The following is a 24832-nucleotide window of genomic DNA, read 5'->3' as shown; positions in this document are numbered from 1 at the left end:
CTATTCAGCTGGATAGCAAAGCATGGGCGTTTATTGCCAGGGTAAATTAACTGGGCAAGTTTCTAGGAGATCTATGCAAATAGTTTTCCATAATAGTTTGTAAATTCTTAACTAATAGAATGTCTGGGTGGCGAAATATAAGGAAATGAATTATTTAACAAATACAGTAATCTATAATGTTAGAACTCCCTTTGTGATCTCCACAAAATTCAAATTTTGTACTGATTAGTATCTAGGCAATCACAAATATGCATGAACATATGAATAATATCATCCACACTCTATTTTAGTTTCTCGGCTCATAGATACACATGACTATTTCTTAGGTGAAAAATTATTTTGAGAGATCCAGACCCTTTCATACATCGGCCTCCCTAATGAGAAACAGCCTCTTTATGTACTGCCACAAAGCACCCCCTCTTTCTCAAACTTGCCAAAATATCTGTCACTTTAGTCTTTGCAATTGTGGTTTCCTTTTCTTGGGACTTTCTTTCTGGATCTTTGCCTGCTGGTCGCTTGTCATCTTTCAGGATGTAGAGCAAATGCATTCTTCCACATTCCATTTATCCCTTCTGTGGTGCTCTGTAATATTAGCCAGATTATTTCCCTTAATAGCACTTACCACAATCTGAAAAGGTTATGTTTATCTTGCCATGGGAAAAGACAATGGTTGATAATCTGCTACCATTAGAATGTAGGTTCAATGAAGGCAGAGACACTGTCTTGTGAACTAGTGTTTTCCTACTGTATAGATTCTGCCACATAGATGTTTGCTAAGACTATTTTAAATGAATGAATGGATAGATATAATCTTCCTGTGGAATTCTCTACAGTTCAGAGAGATTTGCTCTGTGTTCTTACATAAGTGGTGTCTCAGCGCCAGCCCACCAGTGTCTGAAAGTTTTCGCTAGTTCCATAGGAAAGGGAAAAAAATAGGAGGAGATATGTTGCAATTTTCAGAGAGCTAAATTTATAGAAGAATTATCCTTTCTTCTGTAAGTATGGTTTTCTGCAGTTGTGTGTGTGTGTGTGTGTGGTGGGGGGGGGGTGCTTAAAATAGCCTTTCTTTCTTCTTTCTTTTTCCTTTCTTGCTTTTTTATTATTATTTCATTACAGTGTTCTTTACTAGAAAAAAAAAAAAAAAAGGTTGGAATTTGCTGCGGTTCCCTGACATTTTTGGTAGTGTTTTATTGATCCATGAAATACAAAGTCTGGGAACCATCAAACCATTAATTTGGAGAAACTTAATCCCATGAAGGAACACCATTCGTGCCAAGTTTCTATGTTGGTTCCTTGAAGTTTTGAGGATGAGGAAAGGAAAGCTCTAAAACTCATGACTACCTCCTATTTTTATGGCATCTCAGGCAATAAATATTGGCCTCCCAAGCATTATCCTCTGAAGTAAGATTCTGGAATTTCTTCTGTCAGGTGTGAGAAACAAATACAATAACAAATATCCAAACAGGGAGGATTTAGGGTATCACAACATCTGACTAATATGTTTTCAACATATGTACTTATACTTACATATATGTAAGTGTGACATATATGTTACATATATGAGAAATGTGACAAAACAATATCTCCTTGTTTATAAATATTTTCATCCTCTAGATTTAAATCCTTTTTTGTTTGTTTCAAAGATATAGCGATTCCAGAATAGCATCATTTGGTTGTGCTATTTGGAATCCAAAAAATAGAATAAATTAGTTACTTTAACACAGAAGCATTACCTTTCCTGTGTTTTATCAAAATTGAAAAGAAGAAAATGCCAAACTGTAAAAATGCACTGCATTTACGTAAATATGTGTGTTTTCTTTGTATTCTTCATTTCCTAATAAAGAGTCATGACAAGACAAATACTTAACTTAGTTCTTTGTGATTTATAAAATGCTTTTACATTCATGATTTTACTTAATTCTTATAATTTAAAAAAGTGCCTCTTTGGATACAAAAAGCAAGCAAATTAAATCAGTATTCTGAAAAGTTTTGAGAAGTGAAAAATGAATGAAGTTTTTTGTTTGTTTTTTTCCATTGGGCAAAACACTTTTGTAGCAGCTTTTACAAAGTGTTTTTGGAAACAGAAGGTATGTTAAGAGCTCAGTTACATATCCTTAAAAATTATATGATACAAAACAAATTTAAAAGTGATTGTATGAAGGGGGTTTCTTAGAATTAACACTTGAACATTCACTGGGCAGAACAGCACAATTTTATATTGGAATTCTTGCCATGGGAAAAGACAATGATAATTATATTTTGGAACATTGACAGAGAACAAGCTATTTCAGGAGACGCTACCTTGATTGTAAAGTAGAATACATTAAGCCCAAGGTGCCCTTAAACTCACCAAACCCTAAGAAAGAACTGAGCATAATCTTTGGTAAGAAAAAAATAATGTTTTTTTTTTCAGTGACTGTCACATTTTGCCAAGTTATTTATAACTTGGCAAAATGTATTATTTTAGAAAAAATACCACTAAACATAATTGTTTCTATACACAGAGCAGCACCCGATTTATACAGAGGTCGGGTGGACGTCATTATGATTACCTGGAACACAGCCAAGAATCAGAAAAGGAGAACGACAGGCCACTGGATTCCTTACGTTGATTTGATCAAGTTCATACAATCCAAAGCTTACTGAAATTTCTTTTTTCTTTTTTTGACTTTAAACTTCAAATTTATTTTCTCTGGTAATGACATGGCCTTCTATTTATTTATTCATTTTTTTGTTAGTTTCAGGTGTACAACATAAGGTAATCGTTAGACATTTCTTTATGAGAGTACTATTCAGGTCCTTTTTTCGATTTTCAAAAATCTCACTCTGATTATAGAGATAATTCTAATAAACTTAATAATCTTGTTTTACTGCCCCCGGTAGATTAGAAGCCAAAAGGAAAAGGAAAAGGAAAAAGAATAAATGACAGAAACATTAAATAATAGCTGCAGCCTTGAAGTGAAGCCAAAATAAGGGCCTATACATAAGGATATAGGGACGCATGACCTTGAGAAACTCTTTAACAGAGGGCAACAGAAGTTAGAGAGAGAAAAAGAGAGAGACAGAGAGAGAGAGAGGAAAGAGAATATTTCTGTTCATTGTTATTTGTTTGATTTGATTTATACTTAGCATGGAAAATTTATTTTAACAGTTCTCAGATAAAATTAAGCTAAAAAATCATTAATCTCATATATTAAATGTAAAAGTGTTTAGCACATAATGGCATATGGCATATTAGCTTCCTAAAACACTGCTTCCAGCTGATATATACATCTATCTACATCTATCTATTTGTCTGTCTGTCTGTCTGTCTATCTATCTATCTATCTTCCTATCCATCCATCTAAATATCTATTATCTAGCTACATATCTGTTATGTGCATGCACCTATGCATATGACTATATATGTATACATATACATGTAAACTTATATGTATATGATTATTATAAATATTTGCATATGTAAGTTACCTTTGTAAAATATATACTTACCTATCCTAAGCTCATCGAGATGTTAATTTTAATAGTTTACTCTCCATCTTTTAGTAGTTCCAAAAGTTTTGTTTTGTAACTTCTGAGTTTTTACTATAGGCATATAAAATAATTGTATTTCAAAGGAAAACAGAATTTGGGATAATTATCAAAATCATATAATTTGGAATTAGGTTATATAGTTTTGTTAATAGTACGATTATTATATCTCAAGGTTATTAGTGTCTCTTCAAATTAAGAGCATTTGCTAATGTCAGGGCAAAGAAAAAGGAAAACTTTACCTCCTTACAAAAAAAATTAGACTGCATTGGAAGAATTAAAGCAGTCATTTCAAAATTGCAAAAGAAAAAAATCTGCCATTTACTTTTTTTTAAAATTTACTTTATTTTGATTAAATGTTTTGGGGTGACATTGGTTAAAAAAATTATGTATGTTTCAGGTGAACAATTCTGTAATACATCATCTATATATGACATTGTGTGTTCACCACCCACAGTCAAATCTCCTTCCGTCACTGTATATTTGATGCCCTTGAGCTTCTTCTGTCTCCATCTCTTCTAGCTCAATATCTGCTTTGGCTTGAGTATTTTTCTCATTAGTTATTTTTATTTCAATTAGATTTGTATACATTGAACTCTTAAGGTTAGTCAAAATAGATCTAGCATTGGATGACCTTATGTAAGGGCACAGTTTTCTATGTCCTGTTAAAGTTCCTCATTCATCTTCAGGAAACTCAAGCTCCCGAGAAAAATGATCTCATCAGGTGCCAAAGCAGCCACCAGTCACTCATTGCCAGAACTGTTCAGTCAGTAAGGTGTGCAGTGAAGGCCAACAGCGATGTTTTAGGTTATAATGTAACATTCTTTCAAAATACACGCCTTCTGCTTTCTGAAGGATTTTGTCTTGGTCTGTGCTTCTATGAGTTCCGAGTCCATAGTATAGGCTTTGCTACAGCTTTGAAGTGAAAACAGCCTGTTAAGGGAAAGCCGATAGGAAGAGGTCATGACTATTCATAAACAGGTTACATAAAGATTTTATTTACCACTGCAAACTCTTACCTTTTTGCTTCTAGTAAATGCTAGTTCAGATCTCTGTACGATTATTTGAAATGTAATACAATATTAGTTTAACAGTTAAATCAATACAAACATAAGGAAACATTAATGATCTCCATTTCTTCCTACTCCTAATTCCGCTCCTCCTGAAAGAATAAATGTTTACAGTTTAGTACTATACTCTATGCTTCTTAACTGTAAATATTGTATAAATATAGATATACTTTATCTCTTTTTAAAAATACTGCCTCATTCTTTATATCATTATTAAATATAACAGTCTGTCAGGGACATTTTTCCAGGCAATGCATACAGATAGGATGCATCCGTTCTAATAGCCTTAGGAGATGAACCCAAATTTATTCCATCGTTTCTCTTTATTTCTGGATTATTAGATTATGATAAGAAAAAGTGACCTGTAAACTCTCTAATTTTTATACTTTTAAAAACTTATCTTTGTGAATATATGATCTTTTTTAATGTCCTTGTAACATAAAAGAATATGCCTTTTCATTTTATACAAAACAGAGATTTTAAAAATGATTTTTATTAAGATATAGCTAGCATGCAGTATTATATTAGTTTCCAGTGTACACAATAGTTATTCAACATTTATATACCCAGAGAAGTGATCACCATGATAAGTCCAGCGACCATCTGACACCGTACTATGCTATCACAATATTATTGACTATATTCCCTGTGTTGTACATTATATCCCCATGACTTTCTTGTTTTATACCTGGAAATTTGGACCTCTTATTCCCCTTCATGTTTTCCCTCCTTTTTAAAGTTTTCAATTATTGAAATTCAATATTGTTTTATATTAATTTCAGGTGTACAGCATAGTGATTAGACATTTATATAATTTAAGAAGTGATCCCCCTGGCTAGTCTAGTACCCACCTGGTGCTATACATAATTATTTTCATATTATCGATGTATTCCCTATGCTTTACATCCCTGTGACTATTTTGTGACTACCAGTTGGTACTTTGTAATCCCTTCACCTTTTTCACCCGGTCCCCCAACCCCCTCCCATCTATCACCCTGATAAATCCAATACCCATCTGACGCCATACACAGTTATTACAATATTGTTGACTGCATTACTTAGGCTACATCTCCATGACTACTTTGTAACAACCAATTTGTACTTCTTAATCCCTTCCCCCTTTTCATCCATTCCCAACCACCCTCCCAGCTAGCAGTGATCAAAATGTTCTGTGTATCTATGAGTTTGTTTCTGTTTTGTTTGTTTGTTTACTTTGTTCTTTAGATTCCACATATAAATGAAATCACATTGCATGTGTCTTTCTCTGTCTGACATATTCCACTCCGCACAGTACCCTCCAGGTTCATCCGTGCTGCTGCAGGTGGCAAGAACCCATTCCCTTCTAGGGCTGAGCAATATTCCATTGTATGTATGTACACCTCCTCTTTATTCATAATCCATGGATGGACACCCAGGCTGCCTCCACATCCTGGCCATTGTAAACAATGTTGCAATGAACATATGGATGCACACGTCCCCTCGAGGTAGTGTTTTGTGTTTCTTTGGATAAATACCCTGAAGTGGGATTACTGGGTCCTTTTTTGACACTTGTTATAGCCTTTGTTTTAAAGTCTGTTTTGTCTGGTATAAGTATTGCTACCACAGCTTTTTTTTTTTTCATGAAATATCTCTTTCCATCCCTTTATTTTCCACCTCTGTCTTTCAATCTGAAGTTAGTCTCTTGTAGGCATCATATGTAAGCGTCCTGTTTTCTTATTCATTAAGCCCTCCTGTGTCTTTTGATTCAAGCATTTAATCCATTTACATTGGAAGTAATTGTTGGTAGAGCTGTAGATATTGCCATTTTATTATTCATATTTTTGTTTTAAATAATTTCCTTTAACATTCCTTGTAATACTGGTTTGGTGCTGAGGAATTCCTTTTGCTTTTTCTTGTCTGGGAAGCTCTTTATCTGTCCTTTGATTCTAAATGATAGCTTTGCTGGGTAGAGTAATCTTGGTTGTAGGTCCTTGCTTTGCATCACTTGGAGTTATTCCTGCCAGTGCTTTCTGGCCTGCAGTTTCTCTTGAGAAATCAGCTGACAGTCTATGCCAGTTCCCTGATAAGTCACTAATTGCCTTTGTCTTGCTGCTTTTAGGATATCTCTCTCTATCTTTAGTCTTTGCCATTTTAAATATATTGTGTCTTGGAGTGGGCCTCTTTGGGTTCATCTTGTTGGGGTCTCTGTGATTCCTAGGCTTGTATATCTATGTCCTTCTCCAGATTAGGGAAGTTTTCTGTCATTATTTCTTCAAAGAGTTTTTCAATTCCCTACTCTCTCTTCTTCTGGTACCCCTATGATGTGAATGCTGGCATGCTTGATATTGTTTCAGAGGACCCTTAAACTCTCTTCACTTTTTTGGATGGGTTTCTCTTTTTCCCCTTCTGATTGGATATTTTCTGCTACCTTATCTTCTAAATCGCTGATCCAGTCCTCTGCTTCATCTAATCTATGGTTGACTCCCTCGAATGTACTCTTCATTTCAGTTATTTTAGTCTTTATTTCTGACTGGTTTTTTTTTATGTTTTCTATCTCCATTTTTATGTTTCCTATCTCTTTGTTGAAGTTCTCCCTGAAATCGTTGAGCATCCTTATAATCAGTGTTTTGAACTCTGCTTCTAGTAGACTGCTTGTCTCCACTTTGTTTAGTTGTTCTTCTGGACCTTTGTTTTGTTCTTTTATTTGGGACATGTTTCTTTGTCTCCCTATTTTGGCTGCCTCCTTGTGTTTGTTTCTCTGTGGGGTGTTATGTCTCTTGGTCTTAGTAGAGTGGCCTTATGTAGTAGGTGTCCTGCGGGACCCAGTGGTGCAGTCTGCCTGATCACTAGAGCCAAGTGCTCTAGGTGTGTGCCTTGTATGGATTGTGTGTTCTATCCTGTTATAGTTGAGACTTGATTTCTGTTTTCACATCAGTGGGAGGGATTGACCCTCAGGCTTGTTGGTTATGAGGACTGGCTATGACTATAGTAGACGAGCTGCTGTGCAGGGGCTGACCCTTCAGAGCAGGATTCACTTTAGCGGGGCCCTGGTGCCTGCCCAGTCTGCCTTTGGATGTGTGGTTTTTGGAGGTGGCTGGGTGAAGCGCTGGCCCAGTCTGAAGCTGGCCAGTGGGCCTGACAGCCCTGGGGCCTCCTTGGAGGGGTCCCACTGCAGGCCAAGTTCAGCAACAGTCTGTGCCATGCCCGGGGCTACCTGGTAAGAGCCACAAAGCAATCCACAGATGGACGCTGCCCACACTGTGCTTAGAGGTGCCTTGAGAGGCCAAGTCATGAACCAAGGCCAGCTGTTGCTAATGCCAGGCTTAGGGTTGCCCAACCAGAAGTACGGAACTTGCTGAAGCCAGATGCTGCTTGGTTGGATTTTGTGAACCTTTGAGAGATTTTAGGAAAGTCCTCAGCATGAGCCAAGACAGGCCGTTCTATGGAAAAGCTGCTGGAAGTGGCTTGGGTGTGCCTGGAATGTTGGGTGGGGCTTGGCCTCAGGGAATCACTTAAGACTGGGCAGACGAAAGGTGGCAGCCAGTTAGAAGAAGACTCAGATATACATCTGCCTCCATGGGCACACAGGGAAAGGGGAGGGCTCAACAAAGAAACAGTGGCTTCGGCTAGCTCCAGTCCTCACCCTGAAGATAGACAATTCGGTTCCTCCCTGTGTTTCCTTTTCACCTTTCAAGCTGCTGCCCCAGTGCTGGAGTTAAGAGCTAGTGAGTCTGTCACTGAGTAAGTCCATGCATGGTCCCTTTATGAGGAGTGCCTGGGACTCCAGCCGCCCTCATCTCACTCAGCCAGAATCTCCACTGGTATTCACAGACAGAGATTATGGGGACTTCTTTCCCTGACACTGAAACCCTGGGCTGGGGAGGGGCTAGGACCCCTTGCTTTTCCTGGGGTGGGGGAACTCTATAGCTAAGATATCCCTTCCAGTACTTAGTGGTCACACGTGGGTGTGGGACCAGCGTGTTCTGTGTCTCTGCCCCTCCTACCAGTCTCGAGGTGGCTTCTTCTGTATGTACTTAATTGTAGGGCTTTGAGTCAGCTAGGCTTCACATGATTCTTAACAATGGTTGTTCTGTGGTTTAGTTGTAATTGATGTGGTCCCGAGAGGAGGTGAGCACAGTGTTTACCTACCCTACCATCTTAACTGGAAATCAAAAGCCAGTGTGGATTAAATTCAGCTGGTTAGTTTAAAAAAATTTCTATGTTTGACCCCATTTACCCTCCCTCATCTACCACCTCACTTGAAACCTATGTAATTTTACTAACCATTGTCACCCCAGTAAATTTTATTTAAAAAATTTTTTTTCTATACCTGTTTTTTGTTTTTGTTGTTTTTTTTCTTGTTCTTGGTCTTTTTGATCTAACAAATTCTGGAAGGGCATATGGAAGCTACCTATTACAACTTTGATATTGTCTCATTCTCCTTCTATAGCTAGTAATTTTTACCCTACATAAAATGCAGCCAAATATTTGGGGCATAACAATTAATGACTTTTTTTGGGGGGGTAAGAAATGACTTTTATCATTACAATAGTTCTCTTGGACCCATTTGGCCTGCAATCATACTTCGTTTGATATTATTTTGACTCTAATGTTCTACAAATTATTTTTCTGATGTACCATTAATTATCATTACATTATACATTATTATGACCTTATTTTTTGATGTTTCTCATAAACAGATTATAGATGGATTTTATATTTTAATCCATTCTGACAATATTTCTCATCTTTTAATGGGGGAATTCAGCCAACTTTACTATTGTTATGATAACTCTTATAATTATATAATTTTTAAAATTCCTTCTATCATATTTTATGGTTATTGCTTTATTTCCTCTTGTACCTTGTCTACCATGTGTCCCCGAAACTGGGACCTAGCTGGACCATCAGCTGTAATGCATCTTTTAGAGCAAAAATTAATATAAGACCCGGTCTTATTTTACTATAATATAGGACCTGGTATATAATATAATATAATTAATATAATATAATATAATATAATATAATTAATATAATATAATATAATATAATATAATATAATATAATATAATATAATATAATATAATATAATATTACCGGATCTTATATTAATTTTTGCTCCAAAAGACGCATTGGAGCTGATGGTCTGGCAAGGTCTTATTTTCGGGGAAACAGTATGATTTTATAATTAGTTATCTCTATTGCACTCTGCTACATCCCTCACCTTATTGCAGGTAATTTTGAAGTTAAACTCTGCATTACCATTTTACTAATACTTAGTTTCTTATTTTTAACAATTTTTAATTCTATATTTCTCTATTTACACTAAAATTAAGTAAGAATATTACTCTCCCCACCAATATAATTTACTCTGCTGCTCCTCGTTCTTTTCAAGCCAAGATAAAATCCTTTAAAAACCAATGATTTATAATTTTAGTTCTTTATTACTGTTGTTTTCCCTTATAGTATTACTTATCTAGTTCAAGAAGTCATATTGTCACTCAAATTACACTTACAGTATCATTGTTCTGTTAAATTTAACAAAAACCTTACCGAGTGTATTGTTCACCACTCTTTTTACTCTTTATTTCCCCACTTGGAAATCTCTGTCATACTTTGTTTTTCATTTGATTGGGATACTTGAGAAATTGTCTCATAAAAAGTACATAAGGATGCATATTTTTTTAATTCTTATATTTTCAAAATAGTATTTTCTACTCATAATGATGGATTCTTTGGGTAATAGTAGCATTATTGAGTCTCTCCCCTCTTCTTTCAATAGTGTCTAGGTTGTAGAAAACCCTCTTCTAGTTTCCACTGTGTTCTAACTTCCACTATCTTCTAGCTTCCATTGTATACACATGAGAATTATGATGCTGGCCCTAGTTTCATTTTTGTTTTGTTTTGTTTTTAACTTTTCTCTTTTGTCAAACTTTGTAAGATGCTCCCAATCCCATTCCTCATAGTTCACAAATTTCACTAGGATATGATTCAAAATATTTCTAAATATGTGTCTTTTATTCTTTAATACTTCTTGGTACCCATGTAACATTTTTAACTTTAGCAAATCAGTATTTTTAGCTCAGTAAAATTTCATCTTATGATTATTTTAATAGTTACTTCTCTTCCGTAGGTTCTATTTTCTCATTCTGATACTTACACTCTTTCTGTATTAGATGTCCTGATTCTATCGTACAACTTTCTTATCTTTTCACTTATGATTACAGTTTCTTTCTGTTGTTCTCTATGTTGTGGGATATTTCTGGTTGTTCATCCAGAACCTACATTTTATTTTTAGCAATGACTACACTCTTTTCCGAGTCATCTGTTGAATTTTTGAAAACCGGGTATCAGGGTTTCTGTGGTGTAGTATTGTCTTTTTAATGCTTCTCATTTCATTTTTAATAAAGCTCTCGTGTTTCTTCTAGTATATTACCTATATGGAGTCGCAGCTTTGTTTCCCTTCTTCAGTCTCTTGTGTCTTCTGAAATAGTCTGTGTTCTTTTTCTCATGCTTAAAGGGTATGAAATTTTCTAGCATAAATACCAGTCAGGTTTGAGTGTTCTATATAGTGTTGATTGAGAAGCAACACAAATAATGGAAGTATTTTTTTCTTTTTTCTGGTGAACAATGTGTTAATATCCCAGTACCTTCCAGAATAAGTATTGTGAGAAAGTATCTTGATTTCATGAACAAGAGGTGGGGGTTAAGGCTGTCCTTAGCCATTTAGTACAACCACTGTCTAGTAATATCTTCATGAAGCAACCCAGCAGGAACTGATTCCTGCCTGGGTCAAATAGATCTTCAATCAGTTGTCTCTCACAAATCTCCCTACATACATACGTGGAAATCATCATATACATAGTTTCTATCCCAAACGATGCCAGAGATTCACATATCTTTTAAAGACCGCTAGTTCATGGTCTTTCTCTTTCCACCTATACCTCTTTTTCTATAATTTGAGTCCCGGATACATATATTCTACTAGATTCTAGTAGTTAGTCATGGCTATTTCAGAGGTTGTCTACTCAGCTGTGAGGGAGACAGAAAACTTTTGTATATGAAGTAATATTCCCATCATCTCAACATTTCCATATTGTGTATATGTACACACACAGACACACACACATACATATGCATACCTGGGATGCCAAAAAAATGTATACACATGACTTGTATTCATCTTTTGTTATTGGTATATATTGAGTATTACAATTTTAATACAGTTTTTTTCTTCCTTAAAATATGTATACATTTTTTGACACCCGTCTGTATATGCATAAATTAATACAATTTTAGTAGATAAATCATGCATATGCATTTATATACTTCACAATAGGTGTTTTTATTAATTTAATCATAGTTGAATGAAGTTACTTAGAGATTGAGGAGATATATATATATATATATATATATATATATATATATATATATACACACACATACACACGCACGCACACACACACACACACACAGACACACACATATAAATTCCAGTTTAATAAAATCAATCAGATGTAGTATAACAAATTAACTGAATCTTCAGATTTTGACATTTCAGGTTAGATTTAGTAACCAGCCTAAAGCACCTTTGTGAGGAAAACTATCAATCTAGATATACAATTGTTTTCTGATACATATAGTGCTAGTATTAATACTTTTCAGATGAAAGTAAAGAGCCTAGCTTTTGCATTATTGACTTTCTGGATTATTAAAAATGAATACCATAGTGTATTTTATGTCATCAGCAACTAAATTTTTAATTGTATTTTCTTTTAAATACTTTAGATTTAAATTTAAATAGTCACATGTGGCTAAGGAGTACCATATTGGATAATGTATTATAGGCATTTCACTATCACATTTCTATTAAAGTCTCATTCAAAAGCAGAATTACTGCACTTGCATATTCAGACATAAATACTTTGTTGCCACATTAAATAATCTAGAGAGAAATGATGGCCAGATTTTCTGAGATATTTTTCTTGTGTTAATTTTATTTTCACATTAAATTAGTGTATGTATGTATATATATTCATTTTCACATATGAACATATTAAAAAATCCCCATGTATTCCCAAACTGATATATTGGGATAGCTTACTGTAAAAAAATACATACTGGGCATATAAATTAAAAGTTTTATGTGAAGGGTTTTGGAAGACTTAGCAGGATTCAAAAGATTTATTGACTGCAGGTCTTCTCAGACATTTTACTTTGCTGATAGACATTGTAGACCTCCCAAAATTTTCTGTATAAGAATATGCCATATAGTTATTTCTTTTTTGTTCACAAATAATGAGTTACGTTAATATCTGAGAGGCAACTTAATAATCAAGATATGTATGTGTAATAGCATTTAGCTAGTGTTCATTACATTGGAGAAATGCAACAGTTAAATCAGGAAGACCTTTTAAATCTCTGTCAATAAAGATTACATTATGAAATGAAGAAAATATTTCTGTTTGAATTCTGGGAATTCCAAAATGGAAAGTATATTACTACTGTAGCCCCCAGCAATTCCAGTTAAATGTATATTTTTAAAATTATCCTTTTAAACTGACAGTTTCTTCATTCATTTATTCAAGAAATATTTTTCATAGCCTACTGTATGCCACGTATAATGTATGAGTCTTTTCTGCATTTATTTTACATTGTAAGGTACCTAGGGTATATAACCTTATTTATTAAATTGTCATGTTATTTGACTGGTGATTTCTTAGAAGGTAGGCCATATATGTTGGTGCTTATGTGTTACTGCTTACCTTGGTGGGACCCAAAGCCCTTTTCTTTCACTTCTTTCACAGCCCACACTTAGTGACTAGAATTCTACTAAGTTACTAATTTATGGTAATTCATTGAAATTCCTTATTAAAATGCAGATGTTATCATCTGAAAGTTAACGCTTTTAAACCACTATAAGCCATTAACACATTACTGAGATTCATTTTATCAGTTTAATTAGATGGTGATTTAGCTTGGCTCTGAGGAATTAGGTAAATTTGAAGGTGTGGCAGGGAAGAATTAACATGCGGTAGATCGATGAGCAGGTCCAGCTCATTGAGACCCTTTGTACAGGGCACTATGCCTACCTGGCCATTTAGAAGTAGGATGTACTTACAAATTGGCAAATCCAACTTCACCTGCATATCTCTCACTGACAGCCTGCCCTGCTCCAAAAACATGTATTCTAACTTTAGATATGATATGACTATAAAGGATGATTTTCTTCAATATTTTACTCTGATTATTTTATGCATTTTGTGTTTTTTTTTTAACAAGAGGTAAATTATAGGCTTAATATCGTTTGTTGATCAATTACTAAATGATCATTCAACGGTTGAGCCTCCCCTTTTTTTGTTTCATAGCTTGACATAGGTAATTTTCTAGATGATGCAATTAAGGGTGGGCATACCTAAGAGCAAACACTGTCTCATTACTATTTTCTCTGTGTAAGATCATAAGCAATCCATCTGGACTCATTAGATTGATTATTCAAGATCTTTTTCACTAGTGACTGAATTAAAAGCACCAAGGCCAGGTACTGTCAGAATGCTGGTATTGCCATGCCATTTATGGCAAAACAGTGAACAGGAAAAAGTAACCCATACCTATCTCAGGTGTGTCATACTCTTTTTTGTATGCCTTATTAGTTGAGTCTTTTATTCTCTCTGTGGATTAATGTGGTGAGGTTTTTGTGTTTTGTTTGACTTTGCCAAATTAGCTTATATTTGCCTTTTTAGGCTTACAATTTCTAGAAATGATCGAGGCCAAATAAATAAAAAATAGCTCAACTGCTCTTCTTACTGTAATGATCCCTAGAAGGAAACTCAGTTGTCTTTCTCTGAAGACTTTTGTGACAAGGAGAGAGATCTACCTGTGTAAGATAACTCTTTCCCACTTCCATTTCATTTATGACCCATTAGAATCCATATAAAACTTGTAATCCTATTTAGGATTTACACACTATTGTATTATTATTTTTAAATAATCTATAATATTTAAGAATGTCATTTTGAGGAAAGATAATCAGATATAAATTAAAATATTTTCATAGCAGGACTTACTTTAAATCATTAATAAGTAATTGTTTTATTTTGAAGGTTTGGCACATCTTTTTCTTTATTAACAGTAACAGAGTAAAAAAAAAAAATGGCTCTATCACTGTATTACTTTTTTGTCCAGGTACTAGTCTATTTTTGTTAGTCAGACTTTGAAGGCATTGACATATCTTCTATATACCATATTTATACTAGATTTATAGGTAGTTTTAAGGGATATATCATAATAATAGGGCATATAGCACATTTTCTTTCTTCAGATTCTTTGGCCACATAACTCATAAATATGCCAGTAACCACAACCCATTTGAAACTTTTATATTGAGGAGAGAGAAGTCCTTTCAATCATGGAGGAAAGTTTTTTGTTTTAAAAACTTAGATGTAATGTACCATTTGTTTCAAAATAGGGTTGCCTTCATTTCATGCAGTTATGTGGCCCTTCAAGAAACAAATTTGATAATATTGTATGTCAACTATAATTGAAAAATAAAAGGTCCCAATGGGAAAGAAAAAATACATTTTCTCAGTCCTCCTCAAAAAAAAGAGAAATAAATTCTAAGTAATAAAAAGAATGTGATAACTAAAGTCTCAGAGAAACTGATGTTATTTTTTTAAAAACCTTTATGAGTGATACCTACATAGGTCAAAATCTCAAAACTGTTTTTACCTTGACTATGGGTGTTACAAATCATAGTTTTGTCCTATACTAATACTTTTTAAGCATCAATTGAGTTTTTCATTTCTTAATAAAAATAGGTACTTTGAGGTCTTCTTCCACATCTCTTGATTTTCATTCCCAGAAAATGAGGATAGTGTATTCTTTTGGGTATATATCATTAGAAAGGAATATGAACAGAGAGAAATAAAATGAATTAGTATGGCTACAGCACTTCCTTGCTAATGACTCATGAATATCTATAATGATGTAAGGTGGTAAAGAACATTAACAAAAGCAAGTCCATTTTCAAAAGGTTAGACAGGATTTGTACACATCAGGATTCAGAAGGATATAGTCATTCAAGGCAGAGTTAATGAAATTCAAATGAAAAGGCAAAATCTGAATATGAGAGCATGGGTTTTGCATAAAGAAGAGAAAGTGAACATGATTCTGCCAATTACACTGATTTTTAAATAACTGTCTGAAATTTTTATTAAACCAAACTGAAAGTCATTCAATGAATATAGCTTATTCATTATACACCTGCATGACTGTGTCAAAAGGAATGATACATTTTAAGGAGTAGGTAGTAAACTAGATCTCCAAATGTCTGACTCTCTTGATTAATTTTTTTTCTTCATTAAATTTTTAACAGTTTCTTATATATGAAAATTGTGATACATCTGTCTAAAAATCTATTACATATATATCTGTATATAAAAAATCTATTAGAGCTTCATAATAAATGAGAATATTCAAAATGTATAAAACTGAGTTTTCTAGAAAATGAGTCGATCATTTCCCAATGATATCAAAGAGTTGTTTTAAAATATTTCTATTTTTCATAAAAGTTCACAGGATTATTCCTTAGGTTTCCCTATTCAGCTGATATGTACCTCTTAACTTTTCCTGTCTGTGATGACTGGGTATTATGTGTCAAGATAATAGGATGAGCTAAATCTTCCAATAGATCAGATTTTATTCAATGTATTGAATGTGTGATACTAACCTTTTTAAAGTTAACTTACAAAATACATCTGAATCATTGCCCACAGGTAATTGTAACTGGAAGACATTTGGAATTGTAGGCATTCGTTGTAATTTAATTTATTTTGCAAAAGAAAAAAACAGAAAGATTACTCATTTATCAACAGTTAAGGACAGCTAATATTGCAGTATTTTTCTCAATAAGATCTTTTCTAAAGTGATAGAATATACCTTTCTATTTCTTTGTTTGCTTTCATCACCCATAACAGTTTTAATATTTCTAAATGGATTGGAGACTCTCATCATGTTGTGTCTGAGCATGGTGTGAATAGGAGGTAGTATAGTTAGTCCACTCATTTCCACGAATTTATACCCATTGCTCTAAGACTTATATGTGATAGTCTTGAAAATAATTACAATAAGCATATTATTAATGGAGCATACCCTACCTGCAATACAATAAATAGCTAATGATTCTTTGAAGGGTGTTACAATCAGGTTAATAAGGGCTTCATCTTTAAAGCAAAAGAAAAGCAAAAATAGTTTCTAGAACCAGGTAGAAAACTTCAATTATTTGAAGAATTTTGGGTTTAAATAGATACTACATAACGTTTTCCTAAAAGAGATTTCCATAAAACTACAGGAAAAAATGTTTTTTTTTCCTCTTGATGTGATAATGTGATGTTATAACAAGGAAAATATGTACATGAATCAATATGCAATAAAAGAATCTATGGCATGCACTTGTAGTCCAGTGGTTCAAAACTCAACCAATGAGAAGCCAGAGCACAGTGTGTTCTGGTTCTTAGAGCCTCGGGTTAAGCCTGCAGCCAATGCCGGATCTTATTTCTGAGACACCACACTCTGATCTTCAGAGGTATATAGTCAGAATTAATTATTATTTAAATAAATATCATTTATATATAAAGTTCCTCTATTCAAAACAAAATATCATTAGCCACAAGCACCAAAGATTTAGAAATTTGAGTTTTAAATTGTATTAGAGGAAATTAAATCCAAGGCAGTAGAGCAGTTTATGAGTTTATTTTTATTGTATTTAACCGTTCAGTTAAGTTCCTTGCTATCTGTAACCCATAAATACTATAATTTATAAGGCACTGATATGAATTTAAGACAGCTGAGAACATCTCAAATGTATGTAATGAAGATCTAGGAAATGACATTTCAAAAATGAACCAGAAAGAAGATATAAAAAACTTAGAATCATTCCATCTAAGAGAAAATGATGATGATAACAGATATCAAAACCTTTTGGAACTCATTGATTTTTTAAAAATAAGACTGAGATGTTTTCTAAACATTTTGAAGATAGGTCTCGTTCTAAAACAGCACTTGATTAAACAAAAATGCACGCATACATACGAGAGAGAGAGAAATTATTACTTTTCTTCTACCCAACTCTGTCCCTAATAACAAAAACTACTATTCTATGAAAACATACAGGTATAAAATGCATGTAAATAGAAAGATAACTGTGCTATTATATAAAAATGATATAGGAAATATTCTTGTTTCAGATAATGTAGAACTAACTTACCCTCTGGAATTGAAGCAACTGATGCAAATAAAACAGACAAACTTATTAACTTGGAAATTTTTATTAAGAGCAATAGTTACCAGTCTAATGGAACGTATGAAAGTCAGAGTAAATTTGCCGGACTTGTGTTGTTTACTGCTTAGTGTTAAACCTAATGTGTCAGTGGAAATTGTAGATAGCCTGCTGACTTATTTTTCTTTTAAATTGGTGAAATGGTTGGTTTGAAATGAGGAGATTGAGAATTTCGATTTAAAAATCTATGGTTAAATCTATGAATTGTCCTCATCAAACTGTAGCCCGAAATTCTAATATTATTTTAAATGGAAAATTAGAAGTGTGTGTAGAATATCATACCATTGATCACGAAGGAATATGTGTTATGCATTTGGTCAAATATGCACATTAAACCAAACTTTGCGCAAGGTATCATGGTGTAATTTAAGCTACATTGTGTAATTCTGTTAATTTGCAGTGCTGTAAGAAGATGAGAAATCTGAGTTAGAATTAATTTATTTTTATATTATGGAAGAATTGAGTACAAGAATCCTGTACCTGAGAAATGAAAAAGAAAGTGTAAATGGACCACCTCATAATTTTCTCATCTTTGTGTGGCTTCAGTTTGGGACCCTAAACTCCACTTAATTACATTACTGCAAAAATGAGGATGGCTGTGCAGCCATAGATGGCTGTGTTAGCATGCTTATCGTCAGAACTTCCCCAGAGACCCTGCTACTCCAACCCTCAGCTGACCCCTTCAACAGGCAGGTGGCAGTTGATCAATTCAAAACAAAGTTACAGGGAAACTAATTTCAGTTACAAGAGTTTTGCTGCTTATATTGTAGACAGAAGATAGCAAAGGTCATCCATCTTTTTGAATTTGCACGTCAAATAGTATCTATTTCTTCCTCTTATAAGGAATAGGGAAAGAGGTACTACTGGCTAGGTCCAAAAAGACTCTGAGCTCCCAATGTCCATCACGCCTATCACTTGAATGCTAGGTAGGAAAGTATAGATGCAGGGAGGAGAGACAGGTGCTGCCTTAGATCTTAGGGCTTTCTGGGGTTCTTACTAAAATGTGAATTCCACCCTCAGTTGTATTCATATAGTACCTTCCTTAGCAGCTTAATTTAGCAAGAAGCTAGCATCAAAGAGAGGACCTGATGTCTGGAATTTGGAGGAGAGGCCTGCTTAATAGTAAGGCACATACCAGCCAAAAACCCTTTGCCCCTCTTGTACCCTAGTCAGTATGGGGTGGTGGGAGGGAGTATGGGAAAGATTCCTTTGGTATGAATACCACAGATGTAGAGTGCCCCCCCCCATCCATCCTACCCAATACCAACTGACTACTCCAGGAATTTAAAGTTACATTTTTCAAAAACAGTTGTAACAATTATCCTTTCCTTAGGGGATATCTATTCCTCTTATGACCTTATGGCTCTTGGTCTTTCATTCTTCTATTCATGGTAGTAATGTGGATGTATCTCTTATTATAAAACGTTCTAGCACTTTTTGGAAGGAAAGGGTGTATAAATAATAACGTTTTTACTAGATTGACACATTTTTATCCACTTTCAGCCCTCTGTCAGCTATAAACTGGAATCTGTATAAACTCAATAGAGGTCTTTTCATTATTAGGAAGCTAAAAGAATTGTTCTTTTGTATATCTATACCAGCACACCGTCCATGAAGAATCGGTGTTGGTGATGACTGAAAAGATGCCTTTGGAAATTTCTTATGTGCCTTCTACTTATGTGACCGAGATCACTCACGTTTCACAAGCTCTGTCAGAAGTGGAACAACTTCTCAATGCTCCTGACCTCTGTGCTAAAGATTTTGAAGATCTCTTTAAACAAGAGGAATCTCTGAAGGTAAAAGCAAAGCATTTTCATTTAGATTTGACAAGATGATCACAGTGATCATTGGCGGGACCAAAACAGTTGACTTAAGTATATAAAATGAGGATATTTTGACTTAGATGTGTCATTCTTAAAATACTTTGTAGGATGGTTAGCTTTCGACATCTGGGGTAAAATGAGAGATGTAAGTAAAAAGAGGTGTTTTATAATATTTAACATTGAGAGACCTCCTAAAACGAAGGAATACACAAAAATAATTGTTTGACATACATTTAGGGCAGGAGAGCTTATATAAAAAAATAAAAGAAAAAAAGGAAGCTGTAATAGAGCAATGGTTTATTTCCAACTGACACATTTTACTTTCTTCTCCCATAAAAAGGGAAATTAGACGAGGTTTTAGATTACATCTTGTTGCTTATTGTTTTACTTTGGTATTTGCCTCTTACACATATTCAATTTCAAATTTGTGTCAGTATCAATACAACACTATATGGAATCTAATTGAATAGAAAGCCATAAAATATTTCCTTTAAAGTTACTAGGCAAGGGCTACCAACGAAATCCAGCTGTTTTCAAAGCACCAACGACAAGTTCTGAATTCCAAACGAAGACAAAACATGATAAAGAAATAGGCTCTGAATTTTAGTGAGAAGTAGCTGAAGATAAATGAATATAACATCAAGAAAATGTATATAATAATATATGTCTCAAGATAATTTTTGTGATCATACATTTCACATTCAAAATGAAATATTACAGTATAGCCAGAGCGTGATATTTTCTAATGCAAATAGCATAAAATTATATATGGAAGATGAATTTGCTCTCAGCAGCACCTATTAACCAAAGTATTTTATACTCTAAATGATTTGTTGAAAGCTCATTCCATATCACACATTTATCTGCATAAGTATACAAATAGATAAGGCTATTTGTTTGTTTTGGAAATCAGAGTTGCAATATCTTGAGTGACTTGAGTTTTATGTCTTGCATTATATCAAATAAGCTATGAAATTACACACTCAAGTAAAATAAGAGATGCATGGCTCTCTCGAACTACTCCATCCATTTCAGTATGGTGCTATTTCATACTCTCTTTGAAGTACAAGTCAAATCGCTGATGAGGACAGTGAAGAAAAGAAACCCAATCAATTGATAAAGGAGATGTGCCAGCATTCGTATCATTATTCACATGAACTAATTTCTCGTGACAGCACAGTTTGTAAGTTCATCATTGTCATTCAACATGTAAATCACGGCTAATGAGCTAATATTCATTCCTTTCCATGTTCATGAACACATGGGTCAGGAGAGCAGTGACCCTAATCTTATTAAGTTGCCAATTGAATATCTTTGTCTTCATACATCTTAACCCTGGCACACTCAGAATGATCGGCCCCTAGCTATACCCATAGCTAATCATTCATTCTTCCAGATATATTTTATACTATTAGAGCTGACACCGATTTTGGTGGTATCGATTACTAGGTTTTGTAAAAAGGGAGTACAGGTTTAATTTAACACGGTTATTGAATCCTCATTAGATGTAGTTTTGAGCATAATTCCATCTCACTCCCAACAGATCTGCAGCAGGCAAATGGGCTTCCTACCTTCGTGGGCTTTTTGAAGGGGGATAGTTTTGATCTCAGTCTTTTCAATGAATATGTATTTCCTCTTAAAGGCATTCATCTTTGTCATTATCCAGTAGTAAAAATAGAAAGGGAGCACATAACTTGTACAGCTGCTGGTTGGGAAGGTTTGGAATTAAATTGTGGTTGATTTTATTTCTGACAGATTTGCATGACTCAAATTATGGAACTGTAGTAGGTATTGCTGTGGTTTAACATACATATTTCTTGCAAGGGCAATGCAGCACAAATAATGTGATGATTTAAAATAATTATTTTCTGAACAAGATATAACTAATGTAGCACATATGATTTTCATAGATATATTGAATTGGAAAGCTACCTAGTCATTTTGACAAAGACTAAGCAGATAAACACCTATTTACATATAGAAATCTGCATTTAATAGCTAATACACTAGCTAAGGCACAGGTACTGATGAATGAGGGACTTCTACCTAAGTAATATTTATCTTCATATCAAAGCCAGTTTAGCATTGTGAATCAATTAATGGTGATTGTTTATGTGTAAAAAGGTAACATTCATTTCAAAAAGAATAGTACCGTAATTTTGAAAGAATCAAATTTTTTGAAAGTTTTGATCAGTATTAGGAATACTTTTTAAGAAAAAAGTCAAGTGTCAATATCATTTGATAAAATAGAATTACTGTGTTAAATCATCAAATCTTGCTTTAGAGTATTTCATATGAAAGTATGAACATAAAGCATAGTAGAATGGTGGTTTCCAGAGGCCACGGAGAGGAAATGGGGAGTAGCTTTCAGTGGTATACAATTTCAGCTGTGCAAGCTGCGCAAGTTCGAGCGATCTGTTGTGCACCATGGTGCCCATAGTAACAGTAACGTATTGTACACTTAAAATTTTGTCACGAGGGTAGATCTCATGTTAAGCGTGCTTATCAGAATAAAAAATTAAAGCAATACAGTATGAACACTGACAGTTTGAGTATCACACGTTTCAAGTTTCCACAAGTTGTGCCCCTGAGAGCTTTAAATATTAAAACTCTTGTCATGAAAGCAGAAATGACTCATTCTGAGGCCCAATACAAAGGATTTACCCTAATGCCTCCATATACCTGATTTTACTGAAAGCTTCAGTTGCCCTGGTGTGTGAGGTACTTTTAAGGCCTCACCTCTACCCCTTCCTCACTGAGCGCCAACTGCAACTTCCTAGGATTCTGAGCCTTAGGGGTCACTGAAGTCCCCAGAGCCCCTACAATTCAGGGGATTAAGGCTCCACCTCCCCACATCTCCCAACAAACCTCAACGAGTGACAGATAGCTTTCAGTGGGTGAATACCACTGCTCATTCACATCTTCAGTTGGGGTAAGTCTGAGGCATGTGATATACTTTGACCGGAAGTTCAGAGTGCACACCATGCCCGGTGCAGAGGACTGGGGGATCAGGATTGACACCCCATTGTACACAGTAGATATCTTCCTCAAATTATACTCTTCCCTGGCTTTATTTTTACCCTCCGCACTCCTTTACCAGTGTCTACTTGCATCATTTCCAAGTAAATCATATCCATGCATATTCTACTCTCAGGATCTGTTTCTAGGGAGACCCAACCTAGCACAAGTTTGAAAGAAATAATGGCATCTGTACCGTTTATTCGGCACTTGCCAACATAAATCCTGGAAAACACTCTGCACAGCTTGGTGTGGAATTCCCCAGCGGCAGTGCTGCTCCCTCACTAAGGAGTACCTTATTTGCTCAGTTAGGCCTTAGCCTTGATAAAGGTACATTTTTAGGGCAAAAATAAGAGCATGACTTAGAATAAGGATGACAACTAGATTTTACCAAAAGGTAATGGGAATTAACTTTTACACAGTGCTTAGGCACTCTTTTAATAATGTACCTATATTGACTCTTTTTTTTTATTATTAGTTCCTGCTGTGCAAAACAACATAATAATTAGACATTTACACCCCTCACAAAGTGATTAACCACAACAAGTCTACAACCCGTCTGATATCATGCATAGCTATTACATATACTGACTCATTTAATCTTCCCCACAACTCTGTGAAGTATCGAAAATCATTATCTCCACTTTATAGATGAAGAAACTGAAGAAATAGAAAGTGACCTGACAAAGCTGACACAACTTTGGAGCAAGGATTTGAACCTGAGCAAAGTAGCTCATGATCTATGCTGTTAACCACTATACCTGCCACCTGTCACGGTGCTGTTTCTTAGGTGCTATGTTGAGCATAGCAAGGGTGAATTTTGGCAAAGCATGGTAGAATACTGAGGTCTGCCATGCCCAATGCATATGAAAATGTCTTGGCTTCTAATTCTAATGGAAGTCATGCCAGCTTAAAAAGATTCCATTAAAGGAAGGAAGAAGGAGAGGGAAGGAGGGAGGGAAGGAAACAAGGAGAAAAGGAAGGTTGAAGAAGAAAAGAAATGGAAGGAAAGAAGTCAGACATGCATCACTTCATCTCATCTCATCTAAACGGATGATAGTACGGATTTTCTGGTTGAGGTGGATAGAACATTTTGTGTTTATGGTAGCCAAGAGAGAGACAGGAAGTGTGTACATACGAAGAAAGCTCACAGATGTTGACGGAACGCTTGGGCCCAATGTAGACTACATAGGATCGAGAAGTAAAGGCAGCCTTTGTTCAATCTCAACAGCACTGGGAAGAGCTTGTGAGCTTTAAAAGAGGGAGATTATAAAGCAAACTGGTTCAGTCTTCTTTGACTGGGTCAGCTATTATGCATGGCTCTTGAGACCGAAAAGGAATTGTTAGAATAAGCTGCTAATCTAAGGAGTCAGGATTCATTCACTTCAAAATATTTATTAAGCTCTTACTATGGACCAGGCTTTGCTGTAAGTGCTTCAAAAACAGTAAGCAAAACTGATGGACCTTGCTCTCATACAGCTTTTATTAAAGCAGCGGAGACAGAATATGAGCAAACAAAGAAATAATAAATAAGTACATATTGTATGTTACAGATGAAACATGTTATGAGAAGAAAAGAAAACACAGAGTGGGCTGTGGGTGTATAAGACAGGGGCAGGAGTATTGGGAATGGTGAAAGGTGGGATTGCAATTTGAAGTACAGTAGAAAGACAATGGAGCAAAGATTTGAAGAAGGGAAGGGAGTCAGCCTGGCTGTTTGAGCATTTTACTTTATTTCAGGGTTTTTTTAAATTAGTTTTAGGTGTACGAAATAGCATAATGATTAAACATTTACACCCCTCACAAAATGATAACTTCCCTCCCAGTCCAGTCTACTACCCCTCTGACACTGTATATAGCTGTCACAATTCCAACGACTCTATTCCCTATGCTGTACTCCATATCCTGTGACCATATATATATATATATATATATATATATATATATATATATATATATATATATATATATATATATATATATATATATATATATATATATATATATATATATATATATATATATATATATATATAATTACAGTTGCCATTCAGCATTATTCTACATCAGCTTCA

At 34.6% G+C, this 24832-nt stretch overlaps 1 protein-coding gene across 8 annotated transcripts in view; it reads left to right on the top strand.

The window, feature by feature from the left end:
- DMD (dystrophin) overlaps positions 1 to 24832 on the top strand; it is a 2125071-nt gene that overhangs the window by 934644 nt on the left and 1165595 nt on the right. For all 8 annotated transcript variants that reach the window (XM_074323908.1, XM_074323912.1, XM_074323913.1 and 5 more), the window contains one exon: positions 19518 to 19712. In XM_074323908.1, coding sequence (XP_074180009.1) covers positions 19518 to 19712 — 195 coding nt within the window. The remainder of the gene's footprint in view (positions 1 to 19517; positions 19713 to 24832) is intronic.

This window comes from Rhinolophus sinicus, chromosome X (genome assembly GCF_036562045.2).
Source record: "Rhinolophus sinicus isolate RSC01 chromosome X, ASM3656204v1, whole genome shotgun sequence".
NCBI lineage: Eukaryota > Metazoa > Chordata > Mammalia > Chiroptera > Rhinolophidae > Rhinolophus > Rhinolophus sinicus.
This window is presented reverse-complemented; position numbering and strand designations above follow the sequence as displayed.